Genomic DNA, 12,585 nt, shown 5'->3' on the forward strand with positions numbered 1-12,585 from the left:
ATACCCTATAAGTACCGTTTTTACCTTAGGTACCTACAATAAGTAGGTACCGTAAGTTTTCTTTCACCGAAAAGCAATTGGTAAATATCGTATGATATGAATATTCCGTAAGTACGTCAAATCATGGGATAAGTTGTCAAGCGGACCCCAGGCTCTCATGAGCCGTGGCAAAATGCCGGGATAACGCGAGGAAGAAGAAGATAAGTAAGTACATAAGTTTCAAGTACCTACCTCATTAGTAGGTGTAGGTACATACGAGCCGGGGTTCGAACCCACTACCATCGGTTTAAAGTCGCTCGCCTTATCGCTAGACCACCAACGCGTCACTATTGTTATTAACTGAAAAATAACCACTTTTGTCCATAGCCACTAAGTGAAAGTCATGCACATCGCCAATTGGTCTTGAGATCCTATCAAGAGTCATTCAGCGACGTCAAAGATGCATAATATTATGAAATAACTGAAAGCGGGATCCCCCCAAACATTTACAAGAGACGACCTTTCACTGAACTTTGGTCGAGTTCTGTAAGTACTAATATACTGTATTTAACTTATGAATGCCCTTGTCACACTACTGATTATATATAACGGCATTAACGGCAGTAGGTATTACGTAAACATATGAATAAACACATGATCTAAACATCGCGGTTATATAGGTAACATGAATTCTCTTCTAAGCTTACCGACATCTTCGCTGCAAAGCAATCAATATAGATAAGTCTGAACTCCGATTATGCATAGTGGGTTACAATCTAGAGGTCAAAATGTATAAGGCACTACCTTACATAGTGAGTAGGAGACTGGTATGTAGAAAATCATTGGAATACCCATCTACTAGCCTACTGGCTATGATGGAAGGAATCAAATAGAACACAGCGGATTTGGACTCTGGCATATGTGTAAACCTACTGGGCTGAATGTCATGCATTGATGGATTATCCTTTGACCAAAGATGTCAATTTTTTAAATTACAAACAACAGTCCAATTCAATAACCGCCAAGCGGTATCAATGTTTTTACGTTTTCTTCTTGACTTTTAAAAATAACTGAGTTACCTAAATAGCCGCATATTGTTTGAAAGAAGCTGTTATTTCAGTTAAAAAGTTACGACACCTAAGATAACATTCTCAAGCGAGTCAGAGAATTGTTTTGGAAATTAAAGCCTGTTTTTCTCAAAAATGGACGGCAAAGTCGACTTTGCCGTTTAAAAAATTGGTCGCGAAGCGCGGAGTTTATGGTCAGTCGAAAATTAAAAAGTTAAAAACATTGCAGTCTCGATTTTGGGACTGCAATGTTGCATACAAATTCCATTATTTGTCGTGTTCCAAACTTTTTAAAAGATAAAATGGCCATATCAAATGAAGGCACAGGCCCATTAAACAGCCAAACAGATGATTAGTACTTATAATTATAATGTTGGTATCGCGACTATTTAGCCGTCTCAAATAGGTTGGCGTATTTTCGGCAGAAAAATACACTTTTATTTTTTAATTAAAAAAATAAAAGGCGGCAAAGCTAATTATTTCAATTGATTCTACTTTTTTCTGTGAAAATATATACGTGAGAACGTTGCTTCTGTGAAATATTTCTATTATATTTATATTTCTTGCACCATTTTTGAGAAAAGCACTATATATGACTCGGCTGGAAGGCTACTTGCTGGCTTCGGATTCATTTAAACGGACTCCCAAGGTCGTCCGTTTAATACGAATCCTCAGCCTGCAAGTAGCTACTTCCGAGCCTCGACAATAATGTACTATTAGACTACACTATTTCTAGGGCCCTAGGTCGGGCGCCGTAAATAGATTTAGGGCACGTAGCGAGTACAGTCAGCATCAATAGTAGCGGATAGAACAACATATTAAAGTACCTATCCAAAGTTTTGCCTTCCCTTATTATTTTTTACAAATAGAGACATTTTTGTCATTCGCAATCAAAAGTATCTTCCTCCTTGTATTTGTTTGACATAATAATATATACATACCTGCGCAGAGACGCTGGCGGCGTCCTACATTTCAGCCACCAGCAAACAGGCCGGGGCGGCGGCTCACGTCCGAGAACGTTACAAGGCGAACAAATATAGTTGTCTCGGCGCATACTACGAATTTGTAGCCTTCGGCGTCGAGACACTAGGTCCGTGGGGTAGAGGGGCTCGGGGCCGGGCTCCACAAGGAGCTCAGCAAACGCCTAAGGCAGGCCACGGGTGACCCTCGCGCGGGCAGCTTTCTCGCGCAAAGATTGGCCATAGCAATCCAGCGCGGGAACGCTGCCTGCGTGATGGGCACCTTACCAAGGGCGCAAAATTTTGATAGGTATTTTTAATTTTTTAGCTTTAGTTTTTAGTTATAGTTAATTTTAGTTTTGTATTCATTTTATACACTTATTATACAATAAATTTCCTTTCATATACAGTGAAACCTGGTTAAGTGGGACCTGGATAAGTGAGAAACTTCTATAGCTGGGACTCATGGTGCGGTCCCGACACTTTAGCACTGAATTACCTCTGGTAGTGAGATAAAACGAACCTCTATAACTGGGATTAGTTGTTGTGATTTTATAGTCACATTTACCTCTATAATTGAGACAGAGAGTGTATTTTACCTCTTTTACTGAGACTATATTTATAAGATTACATTTTCCTAATTGTTTTTTTTTAAATTTTATACGAATTACCTCTGTATCTGAGATAACGTCAATCTATGACCTCTCTAACTTGGACTTTATTGATCTATTTCCGTATTCTTACTAACTCTTAGTCTATCCACAAATTCCGCATTTGCTTAATTGTGTCTAAACATCAAACATCATCAAGCATCAACATAAACAAATTTTCATTTAATAAATTACTAAGACGCAATGAAGTCCGTATCAAAAATTGAAAAAATCTATCCTTTGGAAAATCATTCAAAATAAATTCAAAGAAATATTTAAACAGACTTAAAACATATTTAGGTACAAGGATTACTTTACCTAAACATTTAAAGATAATTACAAAATACCTTATTAACCACCTCTATAACTGAGGTATATCCTCTATTCTCACCTCTATTAATGGGACCCTCTGTAAATTAGACAGAAATTTATTTGTACCTGGCTAACTGAGAGCCTGGGTAAGTGGAATACCTCTTTAAGTGAGACAAATCTGCTCGTCCCTTGAAGTCTCACTTATCCAGGTTTCACTGTACATACATATGTAGAGCGACATATCCCTTTTGATATACTCGTAGTCTCATCCGGTACTTACGTCAGTCTAAAACGGGTATGTGGCAAATGCTTGGCCATATGGTCAACAATGTTACGTAATAAGAAATAAAATACTCGGCCGAGTCGGATGATGTGATTATAGATATTTACTAACTCTACTCAATATGATAAACTTTGGCTGCATAATAAGCAATTTACATTACCTATCGAGAATATGGAACTTAATCCTATCCTTTTCTCTCTTACGTAGAATTTGAATCACGATTTGAGACAACATATACCTAGTACAGTATGAAATATGGTAGGCAGGTACTACAGTAGTTCAAAAGAAACGTAAGCATCATTAAAACTGGATAAAACTTACACCGTTTTGCTTGCGATTTGGCAGTGGCTCATTCTATAGGTTTCTAACTTCAGACCAGACAGGTTATTTCTACCACTTACAGAGCACATAGCCTCCCGCAACCGATATACGTTGACTTTGAGTTCCGCACCAACTAAACTTAATCAGAGTCCACGCTATGGTATTTAATCGTCTAAAATGATGTCTGAACCTTTAGCCAGTCACAATCTACATTCAGTACCGACAGCGAGTTAAATCGGACATGACGCTCTCAGTCCCGCTATTTTGTTAAAAAGCCCGGTGAAAATATAACCTGCTCATTCGCATTTTATTAAATAAATGTAGACTTTTATCGTATGTAAAATAATCTATAAAGTCTTCTAAGCAATGCTTTGACATTGAGATGTGTTTACGTTTTAATCAATTCTATTTTTAAATGTATTGAGCTGCGCGTGAGTGAGATTGTTTACACGCGGTTGTGTTATTTAGTTCCTATGTTAAGAGCCCAATGTTTTCGCTAAATGTTTGAACTCTTGCACCGAATTTAGGATTTTGAAAGGTAATATGTAACTCATGTATTTTGCTATACTTACCTATTCTTCTGTATGGTATTTTCTTATAAAGTCTTATATTTACCAATTATTTCACACAGGATTCTAAAAATGCGTAGACAATTATTAGCTAGAAATATGTAGGTACAGGATGTCCCATTTTATGCAACACGAAGAGAAAATTGATTTTAGTTTGAAAAGTACATAGAACTACATTAAAATTTCTGATATAAAATAAAATTTATTATTCTTTTATATTAGAACTTCTTCCTTTGTTTTAATTAACTCTATTTAAAGGTTTTTTGTGCACTGTCAACGTTATTTATGCAAATTAGGAAAAAACGACACCCAGAATGATAATACATAATTCAAACGACTCTACTCATGCACCATGACGACTCTAAATATCTCTATTGACGAATAATTTGACAATTAGAGTACAGTATAACACCAGCGATTGCGGTTACGTAAATCTTCATTTAGGTATAACGTATTTGAATAGGACTTTGATTGCTAAGCCTGTTAGGGTTTACTTTCTCTACATTCAAATTTTGATCATAAGTATGATTTCCTGACAAACCCTAAGCAGGTTGTTGTTAGATTAGTCTTTATATGGTCTTGTCCATGTCTTGTCTTAAATACGGGAGTAGGGATAATAAAGTAATTATCCAATTAGGCGTAGTTACTTAGTTCTGAAAACTTTTCACAACAATGAATTTAACCGATTTAATATCTCAAAAGCTTTTTCTAAATATGTATTGCGCAGAGAGATAAGCTACTGCTTATCTGTTGTAGCTATGTTACAACTATTAACACTGTTCAATTGTCCATGTTTGCTTTAACGCATATTCAGCTTCTATCTGTGAGTTCCTGTAATTGGTTCCGTACGAGTTAAATAAGTTAGTAAGTTAAATGTATCGTATATAGCTGTTGGAATTCATTGTATTTACTTACAAATAAATAAATAATAAATAAATAAGACCGGACAGCATGACCCTCGTTCCCTGGAAGATTGGACGGCCTTTAGTTTGGGATGCCACATGCGTGGACACCCTTGCGCAGTCCCATCTTCCAGGAAACAGAGCTGGTGCGGCGTGCGGCCGCCAACGCGGCTGAACACCTCAAGCGGCGCAAATATGCAGCCATATACATACACATTACATTAAAAATTTATTTGATTTCTAGTAATAATCATACTAATCTAATCATAATAAAAATCATCTACAATATGATATTATGTAAAAATTAAATTAATTTAGCCCCAAAACCCCATAAAAAACCAAAAAGCATATAAAGGAAATTTTGTAAACCTAATTTTGGGAAATTAAGGGGAGAGGCCTTTGCCCAGCAGTGGGACACTCAAATAGGCTAGTAAAAAAAAAATTACATTTTTGCTTTTTCAGGATTCATGGGCGTTCAGAACCCCAGAGAGCATGTTTAGCTGATGTGCGAAAAAGAAAGGAAAGCAAAGATGACGATGACTGCGCATAAGAATCGGCGGATCCAGTACCTGGCGGCCTTTTCGGGTAGGTTGACGCAAAGTAAAACACATGATTACCTACTTCGATGAGAGAAATGAATGGTTTGGAAAATATTACGGTTTTAACCAATACTTAAAAAGTTTTTGTCAAAAAAATAATTTTTGGTAGCAGCTTTTATCGCTGACCGTACCTACTTTTCTTTCCACATGCAATTAATAGGTACTCATCGAGACAATTCTAACAACCCCAAACATAATTATTAGTTTGCCTTGTTATATTCTATCACAGAGATCGTTAAAATTTGTTTTGAAAAATCTGAAACTTTAACAATACTTATTCCGTATCATTTATATACTTAGGCCTTACTTATTTTAGCGATTTGTCTCATTACAGTGTCTTTGGCTTCTTTGACACTGGGCATTTCATCCGCTTGGCCCACGCCCGTGCTACCCAAGCTAAAGAAAGGGGGTTTAGAAATCAGCGATGTAAGTGCAGTAATTAAGTGCAGTAAGTGCAATACTTATAGCTCATGATAAGGCGATCGCATATTTTTTGCAACATTCAAGCTAGAGTCCAAGCCAACTCTGCACTGACTTGGTAGCTATAAAGTTTCGTCGCTTCTAAGGGCTGATTTAGACGGCGGGCGAACTCGCATGCGATTTTAGTTACATTGCGGACTGTTGAGTACGTCCAATTCAACCGACCGATCAAAACCCGCAATGTAATGAAACTCGCATGGGAATTCTCGCATCGTCTAAATGAGCCCTAACTCTTGGGTTTGTAGTTAAACACATACTTACTCTATTTACCTGCAGAAGGTCGGTAGAGCAGAGGGAGCAAAGTTCTTCCTTTCTGACTTTGTCTGAGCGAAGTACACATAGGTCTTGCCCTAGATTTAGATGACGCTCTTCCCAATCAAAAATTTGATATTCCTTTGTTCCCCACATTCACCTTATCAATTATCTAATAATTACAGTGTGAAAACTCGTACTCATTTATACATAGTATATTTCTATTTATACAGTTCTACGTCCTACAGGATAGTACCTACCTAAACAACAAACCATATTAATGAGGACCTATAGATAGATCCCTATATGTACAGCTTGCAGACATTTTAGCTGTCGGAATTTCATACATTTAAATGGAGCCTGAACCGAGGGCCGTGTAATAGTTCAATTAGTATAATTGCTAACGGTGTTCGTCAAATGCATACCTATTAAGGGAAGTGCTTTAGTATTACTATCTATAATTATTCCTGTTTCAGGCCGAAATAGGCTGGATGATGGCAATGTCTTCGCCAGGGTTCATAGTGGGAAGCCTGGTCACGCGGTTCTTCGCCGACAGGTTCGGTCGGCGAGCATCAGTCCTGATCAGCGCGTGCCCCATCGCCGTCGGCACGGTAAACATTTTGTAAACAAATAGATTCTTAAGCGAGGCGTAGACTAGCAAGAACTTGCATGCAATTTACGTTACATTGCCGACTCCTAATCTAATGAAAATTGCATGCAAGTTCTTGCTAGTCTAAACCTCGCTTTATAGTAACTGAAATACTTGTGATTATTAAACACGTTTGCATATGCTGACATGGGTCATGCATGACTCGGTGTGAATGAAATTGGCTTCTCTATTAAAAGCCTAAAAACTATTTTTCTACTCTGATCACGAAATGTGCTACCTATACCTCTACTTAAACTGATATGTATGTATGGTACATGAAATTTTGCAAGTATGTAGATGTACCTGTTTTTGTTTATACAATTATGTATATGCATTTTATGTCGTTTTGCCCTTAATTCTACGAAATCCGGTGAAAATCTTACGGAGATGAAAATGCACTCTCTGCATGCGTTAATTATTATTAGTACACTTAACAAATCTCGTTTGTTTTCAGTTAGTGGTAGCGTTCGCTGTTAAGGCTTGGCTGCTCTACGTGACCAGGTTTTTGTGGGGGGCAGGAACTGGGATGGTTAGCACAGTGAGTAATATTTAACCAAATACCCATATTTAGCTAAATGTACAAAAATAACCATGGTACTTATATGTATTTGGATTCGAAGATTAGGAGTCCTTAGGAGAGAGACTTACTAAAATTACCATTCTCAGAATATAGAAAATCTGTATTCATCTTAAAGGTACATAGGTTTTATATTTTTAATTTTCTGCCATAGTGAGATGCGAACTTTGAAAGCGCTGGTGGCCTAGCGGTAAGCGCGTGCGACTTTCAATCCGAATGTCGCGGGTTCACCCCTCGGCTCGTCGCTGAAATGGCGGGATAAAGCGAGCAAGAAGAAGTGAGATGAAAACTCCGGGGTCGTTGTAAAGTCATAAAGACTCTTCCAATGCTCAGCATTCAGCTATTTAAATAACTTTTTTAGCTTGAGGTTTAATTGTACTACTTTCAAAACAGCACATACACTTTGTAACCTCGCCTAACAAAAGCCCTGTTACTTTTCAGTTGGTGCCAATGTACATAGGAGAAATATCAGACTCTGAAGTGAGAGCAACTCTGTCGCTGTTCACACGGGTGATGTTCAACCTTGGTAGCCTCCTGGTCATGAGCATTGGTATGTTCGTCTCCTACGAATGCCTCAACTACATGCTCCTGGTATTGCCCGGGGCTTACTTCGTGGCTTGCCTCTGGATACCAGAGTCACCTTATTATCTGTTGAAGAGAGGAAGAGTGGGAGAGGCGAGAACAGCGTTGATGGGACTTCGACAACAGAAGGATGAGAAGGTTCTTAATTTATTTACTACACCTAGAAGGACAAGTTCGATGTGTGCCTTATTTTTAACAACCATACTTTTTAGGAAGAAAACAACAAACTAACTTTTAACTTTATGAAATGCGAATTTATGTAGGTGTAAGCCAAAATACATTACAAATTACAATTACTGAAAAATACTCGTAATGGATGTAATAATCTAAAACAGCTAAAATAGAGGACTACTTATTTAGATTTTGAATGTTAAGGATAGGATATCTAAGGCTTTTATATATGTTCAGGTACCTATAACTGTTCATACAATATTCACTGAGAGAAAAATCATCACCAGGAATTAAAAAACAGTTCTGTACTGGGGGAAAAAATGAAGTTTAGTAATAATTATGGCAGTTTCACTATTTCTGTAAAGTTTATTTATTTCTACAAACATCTCAGTAATCCTAAATCTAATTTCAACAAACAGATAATAGAAATTGCAAGAACTAATAGAAATTGGAAAAGTCAATTTGTTCCTATTAGTTGACTCTCCTTGTCCCCGGATTATGTTTTTTTTGTAATTCTAAGTGTGTTTTTGTTATACTTTTCTCTCAGTGTTGTCTCAATTTAGTCAATTTGATAAATACTCCAATGATTACCTACAGCCTACACCGCGATACCTATAATTAAACAGGTATATCGAGGGGGAGGCCTATGTTCAGCAGTGGACGTCTTATGGCTGAGATGATGATGATGATGACGATGATGATCACTCTGTAATCCTAACATATTCATTCGAGAAGGCAATGTCTCAATTAATCAAAATTATACAAATTGTATAAATTCATGGACATAATTGTAATCCTCAGGAGTTGGAAGATGAGCTGGCTCGGTTGCAGGCCGATGTTCGCAATGAAACTCGTCGCTCCGGCTCGCTAAAGGAACTGATGATTGGTCGACAGTATCGGAAAGCTGTGATCATCGCTGCAGGTATACCTACATTCTACATTCCTAACTAGTCCTAGCACAAACTATCAAAAGTATTCCCACGTTGAATCGTAGTTGTCTTAGTGCCACTTGCACCATCCCACTAACCCGGGGTTAACCGATGAACCCGTTAACCCAGTTTCACATTGTACTGGTAACCATGGTAACTCTAGATTTAATTGGTTAACCCCGGATTAATGGGATGGTGCAAGTGGCCCTTAGGGTGGTATTCCAGCCATCCAATTTCTTGTCCAATGTGTATTGCGTCTCACATTTTGCTTTAATGAGAAAGTGAGACGCACTGACATTGAACAAAGAAATTGGACAAGTGGACAGGTGGTGTTGACTGAGGGCCAACCACGGACACCGAAGTTCGCAAATTGCGTGTATCTTTCTCTGTCACTCTCATTACGCCTTAGTTGGAGTAAAAGAGAAACTAGAGAAAGATGTCCACAATTTGCGAACTAGGGTGTTTGCGGTAGGCCCTCTATATTTGAGAGCGCCATCTTGCGTATATATAAAGTAACGGTTTACCTTCATGAGCACTGCTCACTTTTTAGTCAGTTAGTTCACAGAGTTTCTGCAAGGTGGCATTTAAAGTTATGACTGTGAGATATATGTTATAAGTCAGACAAGACTTTTTGTTTTAACGTAGGTATACCTGCACAGATATCATTTTTGCATAGCATAGATATAAGTTTTCCTGTAGATATATTTTATGTCATTTCAAGCTTCTGATAATGTAATAGGATCTGGTTAATATTTAAAGTTTTCTTCATTTTAGGTTTGAAAGTGACTCAAATAATGACGGGTTCTATGGCGGTACAACAGTACTTAAGTACAATTCTTGAAGAGAGTAAGATTACCATGCAGATGTCTACTGCCGTTATTGTATTCGGTGCTGTTCGGTTTGTTGTTGGTAAGTGTTTGTAATTATCTCGTACTCGTAGGTACAGTCAGCAGTCGCTAGACATATGTAAGAAGTACAAAATTTGTGGACAATATTAAAATATATATATATATATATATATTAAATATCATTCATTATCAGGCAACTAAGGCCCATAAATACCTTACAAACTAACATACATACAATAGTAAAAATCTTACAAGCTAAAAATTATTTCGGCGACACGGCGGTTTAACCGACGGCGGCGGGATATTACTGACAAACACACTCTCTGAACAATCAAGTCGTTTATATCATTCAGGACAATTCAACCGCTGGTTGAGAATACATCCTTATTCAAACGCCTTTCCAATAATCAGCTTGTTTTATTTCTTTTCAGGTATAATGAGCTCCATACTAGTGGACAGAGTTGGCCGGCGCCCCCTGCTAATCTACTCTCTCTTGGGCACTGGTGTGTCCTTAGCTGCAGTCAGCACATATTTCTTCCTAAAAGATATCCTCGAACTAAACCATGAATCTCTGAGCCCTTATTCTTTTATTCCTTTTGCTGGCATAATCAGCTCCACAGTTCTTTCAACTTTAGGCTATAACTCAATTATTTTTGTCATCCCAGCCGAAATTTTCCCTTTAAATGTAAAAGCAGTAGCTCTGTCTTCACTTAGCATATTTGGAGGTGTGTGTGGGTTCACCTTAGCCAAGGGATTCCAGGTGTTGCAGAATCTGGCGGGGTTCTGCGCTGTGTTCTGGGTATTTACAGGCGTAGCCTTTGCTGGAACAATATTTACCATGTTGTATGTACCTGAGACAAAAGGGAAAAGTCTAAAAGATATACAGGTTCTCCTGCAGGGAGACTTCTACTATGATGATGGGTGTGAAAAGTTGAATGATGTTAACAATGCTAAAAATAATGAATGTGAGAATGAGTTGCAAGAGATAAACCTGAAGGATGTTAAGTGTTAATTGTTTAATACCTAAGATTAGTGTAATATTTTTAATCAAACTGACAATAAATATATTTCTTATAAGTAATTGTAGAAAAAGTGGATGGACTAGATTGGTTGTTCAACTTCTCAAAAATATAGTAGGTATATAATCTGATCTGATCTGTGATACTAGGTTTGATCTCATTATGGCTTGATAATTTTGATATGTACTTATTACTAAACCTTCCACCCTCCTATTAAGTAGGTATTTAAATCTAGCAATCACAGTCAGCATTGTGCGAACGTCAAAACTACTTTGCTCAGTGTACTCTTGATACATGAATTGGTAGGAAGTGGAAAGACATAGCACATTTTGTACGGGCTGCACTATAATTGTAATCGCTGCATGAAACTACTACCTACATTAAAATTAGCGATATTAATACGTCTGTATGTAATTTACCCTCGCGTGACTTTGCGGTCCTGTGCTAACTGCTTCGAGCAACACGGAAGGGAGGCGGCATTCGCACTATTTCCCCTCTGCCTAGGTACAAGATCAACTGATCTAGCGCGGGTAATAAAACTAGTTGCGCTCTGATTTTTCACTAGACCGAGTCCAGACACTCCAGACGCGCGCATGAACACAGCAGCAGAAAAAAATACTAATTGCTCGGTTTTTTGTCGTAAAAAGAGGTCGGAGACATTAAATTTACAAAAAGAAGGTGTTACATTTCACATACTTCGACGAAAATGTGTTAGTGTGCGTGTTGTGACACTTGTGACTCGTCCGTACACAAAAAGAGATCGAGGTTTGCTAGATTTGTCTTTGACGTGTGTCATTTTCTATGTATTTGTGTCGTCATTACAGATTGGATTTTGTATGTAAGTGTGTGAGAAGTGCGACTGTGTGCACCTTTCCCCCCGCAAAAAATGGTAGAAAGATTTGTACGGTAAGATATCGCTTGGGCCCCTCCATTCCGATGTGTCGGAAGCCGGTGTTGCTCGAAGGCTAACTGTTACGACTTAGGTAATCAATACCATGGTATAATAATATACTCCGCTTGGTACTCTCTTCCGACCACGTGACTGACACAAGCCTACGTCATCATGCGACAGCGCTATATGATAATATAAAGTGGCAATGTTATTGTGACGTAGGCTTGTGTCACTCTGGGAAGAGAAGACCATGTTTTATTAGACTATGATCAATGCATATTTCAATACATAATTTTGTACCTATGTATTTATTTTGGAGATCTATATGGGTACCTATTTTGGCATTTATATAAAACGATAATGTAGTACTTAAACTAAGTTTTCTATTTGTTTTATACGAAGATGGTAATAAATTGTTATATTGACAATATCAATGTGTTTCATTTGGTAATAAACAATAAATACTCTGGGTTAATACATGATTAACAAGTCCTTACATGGCACTATACAAAAATATAATATTAAATGTAAGTAATTAAAGAATC

The 12,585-nt window shown here is 37.6% G+C and overlaps 1 protein-coding gene across 1 annotated transcript; it reads left to right on the forward strand.

Annotated features, from left to right (window-relative positions):
* The first annotated feature begins 3,802 nt into the window (after positions 1–3,802).
* On the forward strand, positions 3,803–12,376 carry LOC134791471 (facilitated trehalose transporter Tret1-like). The gene is made up of 9 exons (XM_063762503.1): positions 3,803–4,109; positions 5,505–5,627; positions 5,976–6,067; positions 6,850–6,984; positions 7,477–7,560; positions 8,041–8,319; positions 9,154–9,274; positions 10,056–10,190; positions 10,561–12,376. Exons 2-9 carry the CDS (start codon positions 5,546–5,548, stop codon positions 11,139–11,141), a joined length of 1,509 nt encoding a protein of 502 aa, XP_063618573.1. The 5' UTR covers positions 3,803–4,109; positions 5,505–5,545; the 3' UTR covers positions 11,142–12,376.
* The last annotated feature ends 209 nt before the right edge of the window (positions 12,377–12,585 follow it).

The sequence above is a fragment of the Cydia splendana genome, chromosome 6, assembly GCF_910591565.1.
Source record: "Cydia splendana chromosome 6, ilCydSple1.2, whole genome shotgun sequence".
NCBI lineage: Eukaryota > Metazoa > Arthropoda > Insecta > Lepidoptera > Tortricidae > Cydia > Cydia splendana.